This window comes from Phoxinus phoxinus, assembly GCF_949152265.1.
Source record: "Phoxinus phoxinus genome assembly, chromosome: 18".
NCBI lineage: Eukaryota > Metazoa > Chordata > Actinopteri > Cypriniformes > Leuciscidae > Phoxinus > Phoxinus phoxinus.
The window spans coordinates 11,690,302-11,715,397 of NC_136893.1; the positions used below are offsets into that span (position 1 = coordinate 11,690,302).

General features: G+C 36.8%; 2 protein-coding genes across 5 annotated transcripts; both read left to right on the plus strand.

Moving 5' to 3' along the window:
* Positions 1-996: 996 nt before the first annotated feature.
* arf3a (ADP-ribosylation factor 3a) lies at positions 997-8,448 on the plus strand. 4 transcript variants are annotated; one of them, XM_079588366.1, is made up of 5 exons: positions 997-1,131; positions 2,363-2,529; positions 3,354-3,464; positions 4,295-4,419; positions 7,171-8,448. In XM_079588366.1, the coding sequence occupies exons 2-5, from the start codon at positions 2,382-2,384 to the stop codon at positions 7,330-7,332; spliced, it is 546 nt and encodes a 181-aa protein (XP_079444492.1). In that variant the 5' UTR covers positions 997-1,131; positions 2,363-2,381; the 3' UTR covers positions 7,333-8,448. The 4 variants fall into 4 exon arrangements, with proteins under 4 accessions (XP_079444492.1, XP_079444493.1, XP_079444491.1 ...); XM_079588367.1 differs by having other exon boundaries at positions 1,092-1,131; positions 2,368-2,529; positions 7,171-8,420; XM_079588365.1 differs by lacking the exon at positions 997-1,131 and adding an exon at positions 2,042-2,266 and having other exon boundaries at positions 7,171-8,420.
* Positions 8,449-12,051: 3,603 nt separating this feature from the next.
* Positions 12,052-24,942, plus strand: phf8 (PHD finger protein 8). Its single transcript, XM_079588469.1, has 22 exons — positions 12,052-12,452; positions 13,381-13,768; positions 13,863-13,948; positions 14,877-14,997; positions 15,248-15,408; positions 15,520-15,661; positions 15,942-16,128; positions 16,239-16,401; positions 16,548-16,635; positions 16,724-16,830; positions 16,939-17,030; positions 17,593-17,682; positions 17,766-18,071; positions 18,876-18,967; positions 19,067-19,233; positions 19,339-19,424; positions 19,508-19,626; positions 19,742-20,058; positions 20,165-20,260; positions 20,344-20,453; positions 22,013-22,400; positions 22,484-24,942. Exons 2-22 carry the CDS (start codon positions 13,671-13,673, stop codon positions 22,570-22,572), a joined length of 3,105 nt encoding a protein of 1,034 aa, XP_079444595.1. The 5' UTR covers positions 12,052-12,452; positions 13,381-13,670; the 3' UTR covers positions 22,573-24,942.
* The last annotated feature ends 154 nt before the right edge of the window (positions 24,943-25,096 follow it).

Sequence of the window (25,096 nt, forward strand, 5' to 3'; positions counted from 1 at the left end):
TGTGCAGGCATTTTAAACAAATTTCTTGATGTAAGCACAATGCAGTGACAAGTCCTGTAATAATTAGACCCATTAAGTTTTTTGCATGCCATGAAGATGTGTATTTCTATTATATGATCTTTACTCTATAAAGAGTGATATTTTGCTTCACTACTGATAATCTGGCATGCAACCTCTAAGTAAGTAACTACTGAGTTGGCAGCCTGAGGAAATCAGTTACTGCCAAGTTCTGTAATTTGGCAGCATCTAGTAGGTTACTTATTCATTAGGTTCAGTCATAGCTGAATAATTAATCACAATATGGAAATGTGCTTCCAAACATTTGCAGCAACAGATCCTTCAGTTGTAAATTATCACATATTACACATTTATGGAGGAAACATTATCAAAATAGTTCACAGATTTTTTTTGAGACATGAGACAAAACAACTTTACCATGCCAACTTAACTTGATAAACTGGATAAACAATTTAATTTGATTTATTATAGTTTTTTCGTATCCAACTTATGACATTACATCAATTTACTAAAACCACCTGTCCTTAAACCAACTCAACGCTTGAGAATTGAGATATATATTATTAAACTTTTTGTTTTTTAAAGCATCTTCCATGAACAATATTTCCTGATTTAACAAAAATTACTTACACCTCTTTTTATTTATAAAGTTTCACAACTGTATCCTCACCAGTAGGATATATTTATGAAATATTTGTAAAACAAAAATCATAATATTCAAATCTGCATTCATCCTGTAGGTACATGATCTTCTTTAAAATGTAATTTTTCAGTTTAAGAAAACACATGTCGCATTTTAATGAAATGTGCTTATATTTTGTCACAAGCATGGATCAACAAAACTAATTTTATATAGCCTATAGGCTAATCATTTTCTATACTTATAGGTAGGCTAAATACTTTATAATTTTCCTCTGTTCATTTGTAGAGATCTTACATCCTCGTTCATATAGAACACCGCTTGCATGAATTTCCTTCATTGACATTTTGAATGCACATACCAGGATACGCCTCAATGCTATCGCGAGATATCATCTGACACACTATTGCTCATTCCGCAATATCGCGAGACTGGAGTGACTTGCGTGAAATTATCCGGTGTTGGTCTCCGAGGTGAGTAGGGATGCTGGAAAACGTGAAAAATAGGCTAAAATTACGGTAGACATTGCTGGCGAAAGGGTATATGTTACATTTAATTTACATTAAATACTTGAGTAATTTATGATTTGTCAATACGCAGGCCGGCTTTTGCTGCTATAGTATTTCTACGTCGTGATAAAAATAAAAGAGGTTTAAACAGTATCACCGCCTGATGTGACATGCGCCGGTGTAGGCTACCATAAGAAGGCATTTCTGTTTTGTAAATGATACAATGGAATTTGAGCATCTTTTGCGTAGCCTATTCATCAGCAGCCCACATGTGTAGGCTGACATTAGAAATCAATTCTCATATCAAGGTTTTTCTGATTTAATTGTTTCCATTTGTGTCCATTGTGTTAAAGCCATATCTGATTCTGAAACCTGAATGTGAACTGATCTGGGCTTCAGTAGTTCTGTTTGATTTAAATTGTGATTTTAAAAAATGTAAAATTTTCTGGCATTGGATGTCCATTTTATGGAGGATGAGAAACCTCTCTTCCTTACAAAAACATGAATGAATTGGCCCATGGTGCATCTCAATCTGTCAAGCAGCACCTGAAATAAAGTAATACTATGTTAGTTGTTCTAATATAGGTGTTTCATACTGGATATTTTAAAAACCGATGATGCCGGACTGGACTAGGGATATAGTCTTGTATGAGTCATCTGAGATGAATTTGCAGGCTAGTTCAAGATGATCTTACATTAACATGACATCACTGATATGTTCATGTGCACTGGTTCTGTTTTTTTATGGATTACATTTTGTTGCAGGCTCTAGTAACAGCTATATTTTTCCAAATACAAAGTAAGCTTTATTAGTAAAGTGTGCAAATTCCGAGCATGGGTTGCCATACTTGGCCTTCACATCATGCCATATTTTCATTTGTATTGCTATGCTAAAGGATTAACTCTAAATCATGTCTCTCCTGATATGTGGTGCTCTCTGTGAAAGAAATATGTTATTTTATGATTTTGTCCTGCCAGTTAAAGATAATATATTGCAGAGGGTTTTCTAGAAAAGTCTATAAGAGGAACATTGTGATATTTGTAAGGGTCAACAATGTGTACTAATGTTACTACCCCACCTACCAATCCCTCCCTCCCAGTAAGTGCTCTTTTTGAAAGCGCCTCTGCCTTTAACTGGAGGTAAGACAGTTGTCATTTAAGAAAACTGACCCAAGATTTTGTCTTTTTATATAAGTAAAGGCTATCCAGCTACGATGGGGAACATTTTTGGCAACCTTTTGAAGAGCCTCATTGGGAAAAAGGAGATGCGGATTTTGATGGTTGGTCTGGATGCAGCTGGGAAGACCACAATCCTGTACAAACTGAAGCTGGGAGAAATAGTGACTACCATTCCTACTATTGGTGAAGCACATTTTCAGACTTAAAATGTTGAATCGCTTAATTATTATTGTTTTATTTTCCTCTTACACAGAGACAAAGTCTATGTGAAGTTAAAGGACAAGTTCGGTATTTTACACTTAAAGCCCTGTTTACAGATCGTATCTGATGAAATAGAACGGTTAAGATTAAACTTTGGACACATGCTCCTGTCCCGAGAATTTTAGGTTTATTTAGCTTTCCTCCCCCACCCCCACAATGGTTGTCTATGTGCACTGGCAGATTCCTTCCTAAAACACATTAAACTTTCGTTTACAAAGACGTGAAACTCACCGAGTGGTCAGGGGTGTTCACTGATATGATCCCCAAAAAAATCGCTGAAAAAGATGCTTTCCAACAGGTTTTATCGTAGTGTTTGTCCACCTCCATTGACTTGTATTGAATGTGCTGTGTGAGGTACGATATTCCTCCGCCGCTTCTTCTTCTGCTTCTTCTGTGTATTCAATGAAATGCCAGCGGTTTGCTTGCAATTGGCAAAGGTGCATTATCGCCACCAACTGGTGTCTATTATTCAAGCTCTCAACGGAAGAATCTGGGTGTGACGCGTTTGGCAAAATAGGTCCACAAAAGCTAAATAAACCTAAAATTCTCGGGACAGGAGCATGTGTCCAAATTTTAATCTTAACCGTTCTATTTCATCAGATACGGTCTGTAAACAGGGCTTTAAGTGTAAAATACCGAACTTGTCCTTTAAAGACAATGTCTACTCTACTCGTAAAGAAGGAAGTCATGTTTTACGAATCTTGCCAGCTTGTAATTTGTATCCCAATGTGCTGCTTTGTTTCTAGGTTTTAACGTAGAGACTGTCGAGTACAAAAATATCAGTTTTACAGTGTGGGATGTTGGTGGCCAGGACAAAATCCGACCTCTGTGGCGTCACTACTTCCAGAACACACAAGGTGAGAAGAGGACTCCTACACACACTCACACACACTAAACACACACACTCACACACTCTAAACACACAAATGATTTTAAATAAACAGCCAATATACCTTGCAAATCATGTATCATGGATGTGACATAAACTAAAGCTTAAAAAGTCTACGATTAGTTAGAGTTTGATATACAGTAAAATGATCCATCAGATATCATTCTGATACTCTGATTTGCACAAGAAACATTTCTTATTATTATCAATGTTGAAAACAGTTAATATACTGCTTAACATTTCTGTAGGATTCTTTGATGAATAGAACTTTCTAAAGAACAGCATTTATTAGAAATAGAAATAATTTGTAACATTATAAACAGTCGCTACCTCCATTTCATCTCTACTTAAATATCCACCATAACGTGAAAGTAATAATTGGCTGTATCAAATCTCAATAGCAGTGCATCCCCAGGTTTCTTCAGGTTGTGCAATTTGTTGTTCAGTGACAGTTGAGTATTGTTCCTTACAGTCCACATATCTCAACTAAATCACAAGTAAATTATCAGAAAGATATCCATATTTAAGACTTTAAACTCACTGGCTTCTGGCAACGGTTCTACACGCGATCATGAGAGAGTTGAATTTAATGGATCCCTGCTGGATAAAAGTATTCATTTGATTTGTCAAAATGTTACATACATCAATAGAGAAAGGAAATTACTTGTCTGAATACATTTTTGCATTTATATTACTATAAATATCTCATATTAGGGTCCACAAGTGTCTTCATTGTCCCCTGCCTAATTACTACCTCTCCATAACCACATTTCACATAATTTCCCATGTATGTTGAAGGTCTGATCTTCGTGGTGGATAGCAATGACCGTGAGCGAGTGAATGAAGCCAGAGAAGAGCTGATGAGGATGCTGGCTGAGGATGAACTGAGAGACGCTGTACTCCTCATCTTTGCCAACAAGCAGGCAAGAGCTTCCTTATGCTTCTGCTGTGTTCTTCAAATCAGAGACAATATATTGATGTTAGCATGTGTTTGCCATCTACCAATATAACTTTCAAAGCAGCCCTAGTATGTGCACCAGTTTCTATAACCTATGTTGTTGACAGTGGAAACACATTGAATTATTTGATGTCCCTGCTGTTACAGTATGTGTGGTGTAGTTCATTATTGGACTGGTAGTTAGATTATTATATTATTGTAGAAAACATCATGTGATTCTGAGCAGTGATCAACATTTGTAAGATAGAAAATGTTCCTCAGTCTAGTTCCTCGGCGTGCCTGCGTGTGTTTGCCTCCATCTTCCAGATGGCAGAGGTGAAAACAGACTATTTTTGGGCTGGATGAGCTCTCTGATGATTTGCAGAGCTCATTGCCGGTAGTGGTTGTTGAGGTCTGCCGCTGATGTGTTGAGCAGTTTTGAAGGTCTCTTTGATCTGATGATGTGCAGCTGGCGTCTCATAGTGTGATGCTGTAGGACATGATGCTCCCCAACACTGATTCTGTAAAAGATCTTTAGAGAAATGGAGGCTTTTCGTTGTGTGTGCAGGAATTATAGACACATCCAGGAAAATGAGTTGAGGAATATGGGAAATCCTCTTTGATATGGATGCTGAGGAACTTAAAGCTTTTTTCCTATATGCTTACTTGTTATATAACTAAGAGAAATAGTCACTGTCTGAGGTAGTAATACTGATATTACATTATTTGAGAGCTATTATGAAGATTCCTTTACGGTATGCACAATATATCAGTACAAAATAAATATATATGCATGCTCATTTCCTATATTGTTTCACAGACAGGGCTTATATTAAGATAGGTTTATGCCTTAGTTAAATTAGGACATTTGTGACCCTGGACCACAAAACCAGTCACATGGGTCAATTTTTTGGAATTGAGATTTATACATCACATGAAAGCTGAATAAATAGCTTTCCATTTATGTATGGTTTAGGACAATATTTGGTCGAGATACAACTATTTGATAATCTGGAATCAGAAGACGCCAGAAAATCTAAACATTGAGAAAATCGCCTTTAAAGCTCTCCAATTATGTTCAAGTGTTCAAGTTCAAGTGGTTTTTATTGTCGTTCATTCATATACGATTACAGTATACTACAAAACGAGATGACGTTTCTCCAGGACCTTAGTGCTACATAAAAACAATCACAAATCACAATGAGTTACATAGACTAGATAAAAATTGCACATAAAAACGTGTAATATAATAATTTACTAAAAGACAGGACAGTAGGCACAATAAAGACAAAGCAGCGCCGAACAGTTCATGGTAGTGCCAAAGGTGTTGTTGTGCTTACTAAAGTGTAGAATGTAAACATGCCACTCTATGAATTAAAATAAATAGACAGTTCTCTCAAGTGCAATTCCGGACATGTGCAAAAAGTTCAGTACCACGTAGTAAACACACAGAAGTGTGTGTTTATTTTATCAGTTCTTGGGTATTTAAAAGTCTTTTTGTTCGCGATTATGCTGCATTTACTTACAAAAATAAATGTTTTATATATTTACGGTAGAAAATTTACAAAATATCTTCATGGAACATGATCTTTACTTAATATCCTAATGATTTTTGGCATTAAAGAAAAATCTATAATTTTGACCCATACAATGTGTTGTTGGCTATTGCCACAAATATACCCGTGCGATTTGAGTGACTGGTTTTGTGATCCACGGTCACATTTAAGTTGCTTTTATAAATGTGCCTTAGAAAAAAACATTACTGGTGTGCATCTTAAGACAAAATAATGGCACTGACATATTTTTAGGATATGTCATTGCAAGTTGCTTTCAGTTAACATGCAGTTTAGTCTGGCTTAATCCTAATCACCTAATGCTCACATAATGCTAATATTTAAAAACACTACTTTTTTTAAATAACAGTTAAATGGAATCTTTAGCAAAACTAAAAAAATAATATCCATTTTCAGACTGCACATTAATGTTGTGATGGCTAAAATCAGTGTGTTGAAAACTGAAATTAGTGTTTAATTTAATTTGTATTTTATATGTAAGATGTATATTTTTGTTTTATAATTTTAAATGTATAATTTATTTAGACAAAATAATATAGAATTTTTTATTTCCACCATAATATGAAAATAATGATCAACTATGTTGGCCAGAATTTTAAAAGCAGTGCATCTAAATGAATACATTATTTAGACAAACCAGTATAGAATGTAATATAGTATAGAAGTCGGTATGAAATTAACCTTTTCTATTTTGTAAAAGCATGTTATTGATTTTTATTGTGAATGATTCATCCATCCATTTATATTTGTAATTTTTCATTTTCTTGTAATGTTTCATCAAAATGTCATAACTAGATCTTCAGATGAAAATGACTTCTCTGTGGTGACATATGCCGGACTTCTCCAAACATTTAGTCCGCTTAAACCCCGCCCATTTTCTTACAACCAACTGCGAGCTCACAGTCATTTTTGAGTGCAATGGCCGAAATCCAATCAACGACCGGTGGATAGAACCAAGTCTCACATTTGTTATTTTTCTGATAGTCCAGAACTTTACGCTTCTCACAATGCGGAAGAAAAAAACGCTTTCTCCATTTCTTCTCTTTAATATCCACCATATTGTTCCTTATAGTCCACATGTCGCAACTAAATCACAACTAAACTATCTAGGCTGTATACATAGTAAGACATGTAGTTGTATATGTTTCTTTCTCACTCTACAGGATCTGCCCAATGCAATGAATGCTGCAGAAATCACAGATAAGCTGGGTCTCCACTCCCTGCGCCATCGTAACTGGTACATCCAGGCCACTTGTGCCACCAGCGGAGACGGCCTATATGAGGGTCTGGACTGGCTGGCCAACCAGCTCAAGAACAAGAAATGAGGCAGGCTGGATCCAAGTGACCGGAGTGGCAGCTCATCAGGGAGCACCAGTGGTTTCAAAGATTCTTTCATTCTGTTTACAAGTTATGACCAACGGGAGTCGGGTCATCTCAGACAGTGTAACCCCTCGCTACGCCCCACCTAACAGATCCGTGAGATGATTGGGGTAGCACTAGCACCCATGATTCATATTCATTTTTACAAGTGAAGATGTTTTACTATTCTTATGTGATTTAAACATCTCAGTTTCTTGTGTCTGTACACTATACATGTATAAGAGACAGGGAGGGAATGAAAAGCTTTTACTTATATACTTCTATGGAGGTATCGCTTAAATGCAGGTCATTTAAACTATATTAACTGCACTGATAGATGAGAAACCTGTTGATTCAGTTTCCTGAAATATTTAAATAAAATCGAGTGAAATAATACTCTGAAAACCGTTGAGAAACATGTTGTGATTTTTGCTATAGATTTATGCATTGTGATTTACTATTAGACTTCTTAGACTATTACAGACTTCATGACTGTCAGTGTTACACAGGGGTGATGATGCTCTTATTGTATGTATTTACACAATAACCAGTGTCTCTGCACAGGTTGCTGAGCAAGCTTTGGTTTGTAAATATACAGGAGCTGACTGTGGATCTCTTCTTTCGGCATGCGCATTTAATAGCAGTGTTCCATGTACAAGAACTATTTCTTTTGTGTAGCTGTTTCTTTCTGTTCTGTTGTGTAGCTAAATGCACGTGTTTCACCGACTATATCCGCTGCTATTACATGTTCGTCTGTGTCGTGCCGTGTACGTGTAGACATGCTCATTGAATGCGTCATCACTTTTGTTGTATTTATGTTAGTGGCTATTTGCTAGTGTTGCATGGGCAAATCTGAGGTGAACAAGGGTAAATCTCTAGCCATGTGACTGGTGTAGCTGATGTAAAAGCATTTGGTAACTTCACACAAATGCTGAAAAGACTGTCAAAGTGACTATACAGTATAGTCACGGGTACTAATAGACTCAAATAATGGTTGTGTGTGTACGCTCATAAATGACTAAGTGTGCACGCTTAATAAAGTATGCATTTAGATAATTTAATGTGAATATCTATTATTTCTTGTCAAATGTGTCCAGTGTCTATTTTTTTTTTTTTTTTGATGTTCCTTGCATTGAGATACGGTTCATTCTGCAAGCATTCAAATCAAATTCTAAATCAACTGCATCTGCACACAAAATCATTTTCAGTTATTCACACATTTATCCATATACTATGGATAAGCTCCTCAACCAGTGTTACTATTTTTAACTAAAACTATTAAAAATCATTTTCATTCATTTCAATAAAGCTGAAATTAAATCTAATATAAATAATACATAAAAACAAACAGTTTTTTTATTGCTTTAGCACAATATTCACAAGCAATCGGTCCAAATCGCTTGGTACTAATATCACAAAAGATCATCAAAAGTGCAGTTTTTCCCCCAAAAGATTTCAGCATAATTTCAATTGTGTACAATACACAAAATCACAAAGTATCTTTTTCATTACACAATATATATATATATATATATATATATATATATATATATTTTTTTTTTTTTTTTTTGTATTCACAGTAACTGCCTTTCATAAAGCTTTTACTATCAAACTTTTGGTTTGCATCTCTTCTCGTTCAGTTTTATACATTTGTCTGGAAAGTCCCCATAAAACATGAAAACACAATGTGTGTGTGTGCGTGCATGTGAGTGTGCACGCGCATGAGAGAGAGAGAGAAAGAGAGAGAGAGATTTGCAATTGAACTACAGCATTAGATTGATCAGAGATAAGAAAAAGGGAGACAAATGGCATCAAATACAGTATTTTACATTACATGTGAATGTGATACTGTAAACAGATTACCATAAAGACTGCCACATTACTGTAGGTCAACTACAGATTCAGTCAAATGATACAGTGAGAACATTTACTGTATTGGCAGCAAACTCTGTTCAGTGTCATACACCTTTTGTTAACACACTAGATACATTACAAACAACATGGATTCAGTTACATAAGTTAGGTAATGTACATTTATTTTTGAAAGAATGACTAGCTGTGTTACGAGTGTGATTAGTTTGGATTTTTGTACTTAGAGTTTTGAAAATGTACACATTCCTTGTGAAAATAGGACAAAAGTGTTTTCCAGTTATTACTCTCCAAAATTATTCATTTTAAAATATGGTGGAATAATTATATATATATATATATCTACATACATCAATTTGCAATTTGTGAATTTTTCATAATCTCAACACAGCCCGCAATCCCATTCAATATTATTTTAGTATTGTCTAAATAGTATTCTAGTATTCATTAATGTTTTAAATTAGTTTTTATTTTCATATTTTTAGTGATCATTTTAATTTGTTTAAGTTAAGTCATTTTATATGTGCTTTTGTCATTTGTATTAGTTTTTGCTTTTTATGGGTTTTACTTCCTTTTTTTTTTTTTTTTTACTTATGTTTTAGTTAACAACAACACTGATCACTTAATTAAAATTCAGAAGTGTTTAAGAGTTATGACAGGTGTTTGAGTATAGCCTATGAGAAAAAACTTATTAAATAATACAGCAAAACCACTCCAAGTCTTTATAACCAAAATGAACCCACATGGCTGATGGAGTTCATCTACTATAATTGCTTCCATTCTAGGATCTGTTTTTTTTCTTGACTGTCTCTTTAGTCATTCAGTGGTTTAGTATACAATTATAAAATTTGTTTCTGCATTCTGATAACTTTATCTGACACCACGAATGTGATAAATCTTATCTTTGTGTGGTTTTGGGTTTGTGGAAAATTCATAGAGCGTATATTGACAGAGCTTCATCTGCTCTGTGTGAACACTTATGGCTCAGAAAAGCCTAGAAATAATAAGAAGGGAAGTCTGTTTGTTTAGCAAGATGCCCAGTACCTCACCCCCTTATTCTGTGGCAAATCCCACACACCTCCCCGCCTGCCCTCACAGTGTGTGTCTCCAGGGGCGTGACAGCAGTATGTGGGTCAGGGCTGCTCCCTGGGTTGCCAGCCCCAATGGTCCCCTGCAGGCCGCTCATAATAGCGGCACCATGGCGGGTGCCATAGCTGGGATTCCCTCCCGTAACCGGGGCGCCCTCGCCCAGGGCACAGACTCACTGGCAGCAATGCTGCAATCAATTCATCAATCTGTGATGGGAGCTGTGACCGCTGAAGCCAGGCCAGCCCACTCCTCGTCCAGCAAGGCTGAGAGGCAGGACTGGAGAAATCAGGAGCTGGATGGCATACGGATTATTATTTAGGGAGCTGTTGAGTGGGGGTGTGTATTCAGTCAAAGCAGACGGCCATAATGAGAGTTGTTTCAGTTTGGGCAGGTCCTGAAACAGGTGAAATTAGTGGCAACTGGCAAGCATTAACAAGAGCAAATACACACGCATGTGAACACAATGATGTTACATTTGGAGTGAGGCAAGGCTGTAGCAACCATAATCATTGAAGGACATCGCCCCAAATATTCCAACAAGTGGTTTATTAATATGGCTTTTCAATGACAGATTTTGAAAGAGTTTTATTTTTGTTCCCACTAATCTTGAATATTTGGCGACTTTCTCCAAAATATTAAAAATATCAAACAGTAAAAAAAGTAAATAATAATATAATCATTATTATTATTATTTATTAAAAGTAGTATTAGTAATAGTTTGCTTACTCAAACAGTAACAAACACAAAATGTATAATAATAATTATAGTAGTTTTGCTCATTCAAACAGGAGAAAACACTCAAAGTAAAATGATGGATGGATGGATAGATGCAACCATTATAACTACAAATAATAAACGAAGCAATTCCAATAGGGTCCTCTCACCATCGGTGCTCGGGCCCTAATCATCTCAACCTGGCGAAGATGTTTTAGCTCCATCCTTCAACATTTATCCGATGTCTCCATCTGCTGGTCAACAGACTCTAGTGTGGCGTCACTCAATTGGTTCTGGATATTTGCTCAGTTTCATTTATGGATTGGTCTACATTTTGGAAAGAATATACAGTATTTTGCTTAAAATATTCCACATAATAACTACTGCTGTTTGCTTCAGACATGATATAACAGCCCTTAAGAAAAGTTACCTTGGTTTTACCCACTGTAGCACTATAGTAGCCTACTGTAGGCTACACTATGTAAATACACAGTTATAAAACTAAAACTATGATAAAAATGTTGGCAGTAACATTTTAGATTCCTGATTTTAAAAATCCCTAGCAGATGTATAGTTTCTAAATTTGTGTAGGCTATATAAACAAACAGACTAGAAATTTGTAGTGTAGCCTATCATTTTTTTTAGGTTTTTATTTTTCATAATGAACAGGTTTCTTTTTTTAACACTGTTACTTAAGAGCGAACCATGGTGATGAGCTATGCATGGTTATACATAAATAATGAATGGAATTAAAACAAATTAATTTGTAGTTGTTTCTATATTGGTGGTGGTTGAGGAGATTCCACCTTTTCGTGTAAAGCGCTTTGAGTACCCAGAAAAAGCGCAATATAAATGTAACGATTGTTTTTTTTTTCATTATAAACACGATTTCCAGTTACATTGAGCAAACCTTGATGAGGAGCTATTCATGGTTTTATACTTAGGCTACTTACTCTACAAGAACCAACCAAATAAATAAATAAAATAAAGTGCTTATTAAATAGATTTCTCCCCCATTATTATTATTTTTGGGGGTAACGTTACGGTACGGGCTCATCTGAAGTCTCTGCCGTCCGAAGGAAGACCGACAATGCGAAGCAACTTTATTGTTCCCTCTCCCGCAGACAGTGGTCGCTGCACGGGCGGATTGGGATGGATTTATAGCAAGGGAAATCGCTGCGTTATGAATTTCATAAAATCTTTGCTTCTCGGTTGTGGACTGTATTCTTTCGAGATCTTGCCAGATTTGTTTACTCACTCTCCTCTGTTGAATACGTAAGAACGGAAGAACTGTACGGTTTTTGAAAGCATCTTGTTGTTTGTAAAGCAGGCCGCGCAGTCCTCGGATTTTCCCAAAAAATTCGTCCGGCATGGTGCACTCGGCCCTCGGGACACTCGCGGCATTTCACACCCGGTAAGACCCGATACTTCGCGCGCTGCAACAAGTCCTTTTGTCTTGCTATGGGTCGTATAATCTCAACTCCATATTTCATATTTTGGTTACATTTGAGGTTAGATCAGTGAGTTTGCTCAGTAACGTATCGTTGTTGTATTGTAAACACAAAGATTCATGTAGTTAGACATTGACGAGCATGCTATATTATTAGCAGCTAAGCTAGCTTCCAGCTCTTATGTTTCAACAAACTGTTTTCTGCTATCACAGAGCGCGTTTCTAAACACTTCCAAACATATAACGTTAATTCATTTACAAATCCAGGGGATACAATTAAAATAAGTATGCATTGCAAATTATAGCTTTTATACTTACCGTTCGCATCGTCCCAGTGGAAGTCAGCTTTATCTCTGCAGCTCTAAACTAAACGATTTAACAAGCAATACAAATATGGATATTTAGTGTTTATATTATTACTTTGCTATTTATTTGATTATTAATTAATGTTAAGTGTCGCTTTCATAAATGTGTAGTTTTACCACTATAATGGATAAAATGTATAATGTGCATTAAAGTGTTATAACTCTAATCCCAAATACCTCTCTATCTGTAACTCTGTAAATGAACAACAATACCATATAGTCTAGGGCCAGGTGTTTTAGGGATAATATTAAAAATTCTGCGCTGTTTGCCTTCATTGTATAGAGGCTTGTTTGAGAATGAATAGGAACTTGCTTATTTTGAGTCTGTTAACCATAATAAAGGCAGCTAGTGCATTTATGTAATATTTAAGCCAAGCAGATGAATTGGTTAACCGCTGACTGAAACAATTGTTTATTTATTTTACTATTTAATGTAAAGTGCACTTAATTTTTTTTTCTGCAGTTTGGGTACAAGAATGATATTTCTTATTTTTGTCTCAGCAAATTCTCCTTTGCTCTCTCAACAGGTGCCGAACCATGGTATGCACCTAGCGCCCAGTTCGACTGCAGTGGTCGTAGTAGTGAAGCTTTCTAATTTATGATTGACTGAGAGCTGTTGTCACTGCCAGCATACTTCATATACAACACTCTACTGTAAATATAACAGTCTTCACAGCACTGCAAGCTGATTTGTGAACCGCTCTGAAGTGAAGTTGACTCTCCACAGAGGCAACTAAGTGAACTGTGGTGCCAAAACAGAAGCAAAACCATATTGTTTAAGACTTTTTTATATTGACCCTTGGCCAGGGACTTTAGAATGGCATCTGTTCCCGTTTACTGCCTGTGTCGTCTCCCTTATGATGTCACCCGATTTATGATTGAGTGTGATGTTTGTCAGGACTGGTTTCATGGCAGGTGAGGTTGCCTTTTGTAAATTACAATTTAAAACTAAGTCACTTTTTTTCTGATTTAAATGATTTACTGTAATTTACTATTTGATCTTCTGTAGTTGTGTTGGAGTGGAAGAGGACAAAGCGGCAGAAATTGATCTGTATCACTGTCCTAACTGTCAGGTGTCACATGGACCCTCTGTCAGTAAGTGTGGCTATAGTTATTTTAAAGTCGTCATGAATTGTATGTATGTCCATGTAATATTGTGATGTATGTCCATGTAAAATGGCTTATTGAACAAGTAAAAATGTGGGGTGGGACTTAATTTTGTCACTTGCTATTGCTTTGTCCCGCCCTCACAGCTTTTTGATTAAAGATTACGGGGGAGGGCACCTGAATTAAAAAAAGTATTAATGATGTGCAACGATAAAGGATTTAAAATAAACTGCAATATTCCCTAAAAAAAACTTGTCAATTTTGATATCATGGTGACTTTAAATTAAGCATCGCGTCAGTTCTGGCAAGTCACATAAGTCAAGCTCGCATCAGCTGACTCTCAGCTGATCCACGTCTACCTATAGGAATACGACACCTAGCACTGTTTACATGTATAAGCTCCTTCAGTATTATCAGCAGCTATCGCGTTTCTCAGGAGCTAATTTCCCTCCTCCATCCCCAGCTCCTCTCGTCAGTCAGGATTTGGCATTCTGGCATTCAGACTAAAATGCTCTAATTATGTTGTACATTACAATGAATGAATGATATCTGCAATAATTCATGTTGGTTCTATTCTGTTTACCCTAAGGTGGGTTATTGCTGGTCTTATCCATGCTAGGCTGCATGAAATGCGCAGGGAGTTCTTGTCCAGAACAGAACCATACCGCCAATCCAAACTGTGCTAATTGTCAATCGTATTTGACGATATATACCTGACAGAATTGGTATTTTGGTGACTTAACTTTGTTGTGATAATTAATCAAGCACAGCGAGTAATACAAATAGACAGCAGAGCCATTTACACCCTCATTGTGGAACACAAACAAAATACAATTTTAAACCAAGAAGCTCAGAATGGACTAGCAAACCTATAAGCTTGCATGATTGGTAACTATGATATGTTCTTCTCTCTAAGTGCGCAAACGACGGGGCGCTCCTAAGCATGCAGAAACTAGTGTGGGGAGAGAATCTGGACGACCTGTGAAGACGGGCAGTGCTCAGTTTGTCAGGGAGCTACGCAGCCGCACTTTTCCCGGGTATGGTTTATTCATGTTATCTCTTACTGGGTTACAGGACACTTATTGCAAGGTCAAAATTAGTCCACTAGTTGACTCTGCTTTATTAACCCAGACTAATTTAGCTCTGATCAGACTTGAAGCGATGATTCATATACCACTCAGCTTGGATGTGCGGTCTCTGGTGTTATTGGAATAAAAAACTTTTTCGAATTTTTTCGGAAATGCACAGTGATGAGTATGCTGATATTTTAAAATGTTTGTATTTAAGTGCGGATGAAGTCCTGCTGAAGCCAACCGGGGCCCAACTCACCGTTGAGTTTCTAGAGGAGCGCTCTTTCAGCGTCCCGGTCCTGGTCCTCAGGAAAGATGGCCTGGGCATGAATCTGCCCCCGTCGTCCTTCTCCGTATCGGATGTAGAGCATTATATTGGTAAATGACTCTAATCACATCTGCAGTGCCATTCTGTGCTACGTTTCCAGTCGTATGTTTGTGAAAAGTCATGTTTAGATAGGAATTTAATGTCTTACAATTGTGTCATAGGAGCTGAGAAGGAAATTGACGTGATTGATGTCATCCGCCAAGCAGACCTGAAGATGAAACTGGGAGAGTTTGTGGAGTACTATAACAGCCCAAACAGAGACCGAGTGCTGAATGTGATCAGCTTAGAGTTCTCAGACACCAGGTGCTTTTTTGGGATGTGCTAATTTAATCTGAATGTGTACGGCTGTAGCAGCGGTGCATAGAAGTCAGCGTGAAATAAATGCATAAATGAATCATTACTGCATTTTTTTTTTACCTTGTAATTTTTTACTTTTCTTCCCGTGAAACGACAACGAAAGAAAAATATTGGTTGCTATTTCAGCTACGTCTTTAAAGAGTTAAATTAAAGAATTTAAAGGCAACTTGTCCTAGCGGATTTATCTGTGCAAGCTGTCTAACAGTTTTTTTGTGTTTGTTCTTAGGTTGTCAAATCTGGTTGAGACACCAAAGATCGTGAGGAAGCTGTCATGGGTGGAGAATCTCTGGCCTGAGGAGTCTGTCTTTGAGAGGCCTAATGTGCAGAAATACTGCCTGATGGGAGTGAAGGACAGTTACACGGACTTTCACATTGACTTTGGAGGAACCTCTGTGTGGTACCACGTACTCCGGGTCAGTTATTTGCATTTGAGAGGAGGAATTGCATTTCAATACTATAGAAAGCATCATGCTTTGTCTTCCAGACAAAAGAGGTCTTATATATTTGTTTTTATACATGTCAGGGTGAGAAGATCTTTTACCTCATTCGTCCCACTGCTGCAAACCTGTCCCTTTTTGAGTGCTGGAGTTCATCCACCAATCAGAATGAGCTGTTCTTTGGGGACCAGGTAGACATGTGCTACAAATGTTCGGTTAAGCAAGGAAACACCCTCTTCATCCCAACAGGTACGGTGTCTGTTTCTGCCAGTAGTAAGATGCACTGGGATTCATTTAAAAATCAACTTTTTGTTTTGATATCCTGTGTGACTGAGAAACTACATTTAGATTAATAATGTTGATTCTTTCTTTGTACCTTCATTGTTTGCTGTCAGGGTGGATTCATGCTGTCCTGACCCCTGTGGACTGTTTGGCATTTGGGGGAAATTTTCTGCACAGCCTCAACATTGACATGCAGCTTCGGTGAGATGATGGGTCTGTTTATCTCTTTACGCAAAGCAGTTGTACTCTGGGCTTTTTCATTGGTCAATATTCCCTTTCTTTTCTTCAGAGCATATGAGATAGAAAAGCGTCTGAGCACGGCAGACTTATTCAGGTTTCCAAACTTTGAAACGGTGTGCTGGTATGTTGGCAAGCATCTGCTCGACACCTTCAGAGGTGAGGCTTCTCATAAAGCAAATGGATTTTCTTTACTGCTTATTTTTTGTTTTTAAAACAACAATCTTTCATGTACTTCAATTTTTCTGTTTTTCCAATCCACTTAAGGTCTGAGAGAGAATCGACGGCATCCTGCCACTTATTTGGTCCACGGAGCCAAAGCTCTCAATAATGCTTTCCGTAGCTGGACACGGAAGGAAGTAAGTTTAATTACCGTATATTACATGTAGAACTTGTGATTAGTACGGTATATACATTATATACCCATGATATATTTAAAGTCAAGTAAAAAAAATGAATCCGTTCAACCATGAATCAGTTCAAACTGTTTCCTTTAGTTGATTAAAAATTGTAGTTTAATACACTGTGTGAATATCTGTTGGTAAATAAGAATATATGTTGGTAAATAAATTGGGAAATATTAAATATCTTTTTTTGTTCTTTTAATGAAAAACCAGATTTTACTGTATTTTAATTTTCCAGTGTAATTTGATTGGGTGTTTTGCTGAAATAGTTTCTTATTGTAAAAACTCGCTTATTAATATTAGATTTACGTTGAATTTAGTCAAAAGGCTAGAAAATATATATATTTAATCATATCACAAAGAATATCATATCTGTCAAATAGCCCTGAATTGGATGCTAAATTTATGTAAAATTTTAAGTATTTGTTTTACCATTGTTTTATACCATTGTAAACCATTTCATTGCAATTATGTACGATGACACAAAGCTTATGTTGGTTGTTTTTGTGATATTCAGTCCCTGGCTGAGCATGAACTTGAGATTCCGGAGACCATAAAGATCCAGCAGCTAGTGAAGGACTTGGCCAAGGAGATACGGCTGGTTGAGGTGAGAGTAGCTCTGGCCCAGATTTTCAATGAAAAAGGTAGTGATTTATGTCCTGCATCTGAATTTTGTGTCTCTTTTTGCAGGATATCTTCCAGCAGAACATCGGCAGGAGTGGGGCACCCTTTGGTGGCTCTCAGGGCCTTCCCTCTCCTCACCCCAAAGCTCCATTGAACACGTCCTTCACTTTTGGCCAGCACCCAGGTAAAAAGAAAGGTCCCAAACTTAAGGATGGATTTGGAGGAGTGGGCATAGGCCCTCCAGGAGCTAAGAAAAAGAGCCAAAAAGGCAAAGAGATAAAGACAGAAGCCGGAGAGCTGGACCTACTCGAGATTCATACTAAACACACGCTCAAGAAGTTCCAGCCGGGTTGCAAAGTTAAAAAGAGCAAGGTAGAATTTCTAAAACATTTATTTTTATTAATCATTATAATGTTTATTACATTACCATTTAAACATTTGGGGTCAGTAAGAATTTTTTGTTAAAAAAAAAAAAAGTTATACTTTTATTCAGCAAAGATGCATTAAATTGATCAAAAGTGACAGTTAAAGGGATAGTTCACCCAAACATGAAAATTCTTTCATCATTTGCTCACCCGCAAGTTTTTTTTTACAAAAGAAGATATTATGAAGAATATGGATAACCAAACAGTTAATCGGCCCCATTGACTTCCATAGTATGAAAGAAATTACTATGGCAGTCATTGGGGACCATCAACTGTTTGGTTTCCGACCTTCTTTAAAATATCTTCTTTTGGGTTCAGCCGAAGAAAGAAATTCATACAGGTGTGGAACAACTTGACGGTGAGTAAATGATGACAGAAATTTCATTTTTGGGTGAACTATAAAAAAGTTATATATAAAATAATTATATTTCATGTTATATGTTGAAAACCGTATAATTAGTAATATAATAATTATATGTAATGTAATTTGGAAATGCAACTTTGGTGAGCATAAGATTTCTTTCAAAAACATAAAAAAAGTACTGATCCCAAACTTTTGAACAGTAGAACCATAATAGTACTTTGTATTGTACTCTCTAATATAGTATTGCATTGGGTTCAAATAAAGGATGTTCAGATATTTTTTTCCTTTTAAAAACAGATTCAAAAATATATATATTTTTGGCAGTGTAAATCTTTAGGATGGGAATAAAGCTGAAAAATTATTTTTTTTACTTTTTTGTCTTTTCAGCTTGAGCTGCCTGATGACTGTCTTGATGACTTTGAAGAGAAGATCAACAAGAGCAAGCTCAAGCTCGTGCTGACTAATGGAAAGATACAAGGGTAAAACAATTATCTTCACCCATTTCCCTGTCACAAGTATTTTTTTATGTTATGCAATGACACTCTTATTTTTAATATCTCCTCTTCTTCCCATCTTAGGAAGAAAGGTCGTGCTGGCAGTGCAAATGGAGCCGGGAGTTCACTTCAACAGTTCCAGCCCCACATGGCTACTTTGTCCGACTTTGATTCTGAAGATGAGCTTCAGATTGATGAAACCCCTCCACCTCGCCGTAGACCATCTCTACCAAGCAAGAAGAAATTAGCTGGTAAAAGATTTATCCCATTTATTTTTTATGTTTAACTAATAAGGTTAATTTAATAACATCAACATCTTGGTACAAACTAATATTTGGCTCAATGGTCTCATTAAGGTCTACCAAGGAAACTACCTCGGGCCAAACCATGCAGCGACCCCCACAGAATCCGTGAGCCAGGAGAAGTGGACTTTGATATTGAGGTATGCAAGTCTCTTTTAGGCAAGCTTTAGATTCATCTCTAGATGTCTGGTTGTCACTGGTTTTATATCTTGTTGTTAAATAGGAGGACTACACCACAGATGAGGAGATGCTCACAGTGCAAGGTGTGAAAGGTGGGGCAGGTGGCATTTTAGACTTGCTCAAGGCAAGCAAACAGGTGGCGGGTCTCGATTCTGCACTGAGGTAATTCATACGCACACTTTATATACTGCATGCTGGCCATTATTAGTCTTTATGCCATAGTGAAACTGTATATGTTTGTTTTTTATATTCACTTCTGCTGATTCTCTGTGTTAAGTGAGGAAGCACCAGCCTCCCCCAGCACCCGTGATGCTATCCAGGGCATGCTCTCAATGGCCAACCCTCCATCTTCCTCATCTTCTTCCTCCTCCTCCTCTCCTCTCTCCATCTCCGGAGGAGGTGAGATGCTGGGGCTTTTGAAGGAGAAAGGTGGGCGAGCTGGGTGGATAAGTGGAGTAAAGAAGAACGAGAAGAAGTCCACCATTCAGAGGCCAGGGAAACGGCCCATCAAGCGTCCAGCACGGCACCTCAGTGATGAAGAAAGCTTGGATGAACAGGAGACCCTGGGTACCTGTTTTAAAGACTCTGATTATGGTGAGTTCACAGATTCACAGACACCAGGGTTGTTCAAATGCGTAGCAGAGGAAATACTGCGAACCAGAGTGATTCAGTTTAAGAGATCATTTCTACTCTTCTACAGTGTATCCGTCACTAGAATCTGACGAGGAGGACCACTTAAGCAAATCCAAAATGAAAAGAAAGAGAAACTGGGATGATACACCCTGGAGTCCTAAAGGTAACAGCATGAAATGAAATTTTTGTAGCATTTTATTTCCAAACATTTCTGAACATCATTTCTTCACACGTCATTTTCTTCAGCCCGTGTGACCCCTACACTGCCCAAGCAGGAGCGACCGGTAAGAGAGGGTGCCAGGGTGGCATCTGTAGAAACTGGGCTTGCAGCTGCTGCTGCCAAACTGGCACAACAGGTGAGCTTCTGTTCCACACTATGTTAGAACCTACAATTACGTTGGATGTGTACCTTTTATAAGTATTCATTTGATCTTTTCAAAATATCCTTTAAATTTAGTCAAGTCTTATTCATTCAAGTCATTCATTTTACTGTAAAATGACATCTAATTTTAACTTTAAATTGACAAGAACATGCGAAATTAAACCAAAAATTTATTTTTTTATATAACATTGTATGTATATTAATGAATAAATTAAAACACATTTAGCAAAAACAACAATGTTGAAAACCTGATTGATTTATTAGTTTAGTTATTCGCTGTCTGTGTTTTACGTGTTTTAGTACATTGAGGAAAGAGCATGTTCACAACATGAGCTCGGCTCTGTGTGACTGCCCTTCTCTGTGTGACTGCCCTTCGCAATAGATCATGCTTTATAACGTATGGCAATTTACCTGTTCAATAAATGCCTTACTCACCTGTTGGGTAATAAAAATGCCATCTCCATGTCGTCTTTACAACATTTCTCACCATCTCCAAAATGCCAAGCCAATGTCGATTAATTTTATTATGAGCTCTGTTGCGTTCTTTTTTGTTAGCAGACTTATTTTTTGGAGGTTTGAGATTTAGCTGCTCCATGTCAACTTTTCTCGCTCATTGTACAGCTAACCTATGCCGCTCCCACACCATACTAGGGATGCACCGAATCCAGGATTCGAATTCGGCCGAATATTGGGCTTTTTAACGGGGTTCGGTTTCCGCCGAACCTTAGAATTTTTTTCCACCGAACCCTAGGCTTTCAATACACGCGCTAAAATGCATAATGTTGCTTATTCCTTTTATTTTTGTTGAAATAAAATAAAATGAAAAATCCACTGCTGTGGACTTTGTTTACTTCATTGATGTGTTTACTGTGTTAATGGACTGAGGATGGGAGTAGGATTCTGTTTCGGATTCGGCAGAATCTTAACCAGTGGATTCGGTATTCGACTGAACCACAAAAATCTGGATTCGGTGCATCCCTACACCATACACTCGGCAAAGTAGCCAGAGCAACTTTTCTATATTTACAGAAATGACGAGACATACACGGGCGAGTGACCTCGCAAAAACCATTCCATCAGGTCTAAAATATAAACACTTATTTTAGGCTTACCATAGTGAGTTAGACAAAAACACATTTTGGAAGGAGGATTGATGATGTATTGACTCTTTATTTAAATTTTTGTTTATTTTGAACAAAAAAAACATTACATAGTGTTCCTTTAAAATACAATTTTATATATAAATATATTTTTTTTCCTGTGTTGTTAGCATTTTCAGCATCATTACTCCAGTCTTCAGTGTCACATGATCCTTCAGAAATAATTATAAGATGCTGATTTGGTGCTCTTTGATATTTGTTCATTTATTATCATTAATGTTGAAAACCGTTATGCCACTTAATATTTTTTGGTGGAAGCCATGATATTTCTTTTTTCAAGATTCTTTGAATAGAAAGTGCACAGCATTTTGAAAGTGAACGTGAAAGAACAGCAAAGGATTGAAATTGTAATCTATTGTTGCTTTAATATCAGGAACAGCAGAAAACCATAACCAAGAGAAGATACACCAAGAAGAAGGTCCCTCAAGAGAAAGTACATTCTGCAGCTGCCCAACTCCAGCGTCAACCGGACTCTGCACCCGTGTCTCCTCCTCTGCCCTCTGAGCCTCCTGTGGACTGCATAGTGGAAGAGAGGAGAGTGGAGGTGTACTCTGCCAGCCTGCTGGACCACGAGTACACAGCAGGACCAGGTCCGTTCAGCCCTGGGGGTCCAAGAGGAAGTGGTGCCATGGCCCCTGGCGTGTTCCTGACTTCAAGACGCCACTCTCTTTCTCCCCAAAACAGCAGCAGCTACTCTCCCTCTGCCCCCTCACCCGGAACCGGAGGTCTGGCAACTCCAACATCAGCAGGAGCGTGTCAAGGTATCTAGAATTACAGCACAGTACCTTTAACAGTGATGTGCTTGGAATTACACTGAAATGTTATCTCTGTTTCTTTCTCACAGGGAAACGTCCAAAGAAAGGACTTGCCACAGCTAAACAGAGACTGGGAAAGATTCTGAAAATACATCGAAACGGCAAGCTTCTCCTCTAGATTGACATGGAGAAGAGACTGCAGGGAACAATAGAGGTGGAGAAAACAAATGAGGATGAGAGGACCTGAATGATAATGGAGTTAAATTATGTGACTGTTTTATGGTTCTGCTTGACTGGTTTTATTTGCTTCATCTGGGCGAAAAGTGAAAAGAACAGTAACTTGCTGTGAGAAAATTCAAGTGAAATCCATTTAGCATGTTTTTTTTTTTAGAATAGAAATTCTATTTGAAAAGCAAATAGAGCTAAAAAGATGGATACATTAAACAATGAATGGATACCAGTGAGTGATGGCTGTATTGCTAAATAGCTTTTTTTTCCACAATATTTTCAGTGCTCCACCTCTAAAAATGCGTACATGTACACTCCACCTAAACCCTCTTTGTTTCATAGTTAATTTTTAGTTTTAACATTGTTTATTTCTAGAAAAAAGCTAAATTCAGAGGAGCACTTGATGTTAGATCAAATTGCCTAAGGCCATCGGATAAAAGGATTAGAACATTGTTCAGAAGATGTTTGACTGGTTTATTTGGAAATTTGACTTTCCAAAATATTTTTTTGGTCTGAATTGTCCCATGGAGGAGAGGAGATCTAATTCTTCAGTCATCAGCTCACCCATTCTCATTGCTATTTGTCCCAGTCTAATCTCCTAAAGCCATGCATATTGTTTGTTTACATGCTTCATTTAGTGTGTGTTCATATCAAATTGTTTTATACCATAGAAGGCAATTTGATACACCATCATCGTAATTGCTGTAGATGAAGTCCTGTAGTAACGTCTCTTTGCTTGTTAAATAATGTTTTTACTGTAGTTTACTAACTCATTTTTATCAACAAATGTATTTTAGATGTGTATATATTTTATATAAGTTTGTCTTGTTTTGTTTGTTTGTTTTCCACTCAGCATGGGCAGTATAATGTCCTGCCACCATTTGGCCATGGTTGTCTTGTTGGCCTTTCCATCTATAGTACAGCTCAGTTTAACTTGGGTTGAGTTCAGTGGTACACATTTTAGTAATTGTAAAGAACTCGGAAATTGGTTTTAGAGCAGTTGGAGATCTGATGGCTGATTTTTGTAGGTTCAGTGTATATATTTGATGTTTTATTTTTATTTTTTCTCAAAAGAAAGAAATTGCATTGGAATCTTTCTTGACACACCTTGTACAAAAATACATGTTTGGGTAAGTAACGGCATAAGAGTTGTTTAGTCCGTTTTATTTGTATAGAATAATTATGCTGTTATTTTTCATTGATGCTTATGATATTAGCAATGTGATAAAGTTAATGTATTCTATTGCTATGTCAATGTTATTGTTTATTTTACCCCCCCACACACTTATCAATAATATGAATTGTATTGTCAATATACCTTAGTTTTGCTTTTTTATATATATAAATACTCCATTCTAGAAGAGTTAAATATAGCATTTTCTTGTCATTTTAATGTAATGGCAACAATACTTTTTTTGTTTTCTCCCTTGACCATTATGTCCATAATCAGCACCAAAAATATTGATAAAACAATAGGCCAGTGTAAATATTATTTTACTGTATTTTTTTCCTGAAAATGTCACAGATCTTCACCCTGCCGAACTGTCACCATGCCATCCGAATGTGATTAGAAACTTGTTTTAAAGTGGTTTGTAGAAATTGGTATTGAACATGAAATAACAGAAGACAGTTGTTAGAATATCCTGTTTAAACATTTTTAGACATTGTTTTCAGATGATTCTGAAATGTAAAAGGATATTTCTGGAATATTTTGAGTTTTTTGTACATTTGTTTGATTTGACTACTACTTCACATCATCTCTAAAAATGTACACTCATATTTTACTAAACATTTGTGCCTTCAGTAATGTCCAAAACATAGCAACCTCTCTTACTGAAACTTCTACTGAGACACTATTCAGGATCTCTAGAAATTGACGGTGAAAAACAGGAATGATGTGAAGCAAGCTGCGCAACAAAGAAAGTGTTCAAAAATCTCAAAATATAAGAGGACTGGCTTTTAAAGATGTTTTTTATTAAAACACATTTAATTAAGTTATTATCTTCTTTATCGTCTTGAGTTAATTGTGTGGATTTTAGGATTAAGTTATCATTTAACCTGTTTATTGTATGTTGAAGTTTGAACAATTAATGTTGATCATACAGTTCCTCTCAGGGTTTATTTTGTATCTAATATCATTTTGATAGAGCAACAGTAGTGTTATAGGAGTAAACATTCAGGACCACTTAAAAACCAAGTCAAATTTCAACCCATTTAATATTTATAATTGGACGTTGTCTTTTGCTATTGTCACCACCTTTGGTTTTTGAAACGGCTTGAGCAGTTTTTTCCAAATGACCTCTATTAAAAAATATTTTTAAAAAATTGTTTGCATTTTTTTTTTCCTTTATAAGACTATTTTCATCTACAAGTCTCTCACGCGCTTAGTGGGTCAACTCAGCATTTCCAGCTTCTTTGTCTCTTTCAATGGTCTATATTTCTATTGTGAATGTGTGCCAGACGTTAAAAATAAT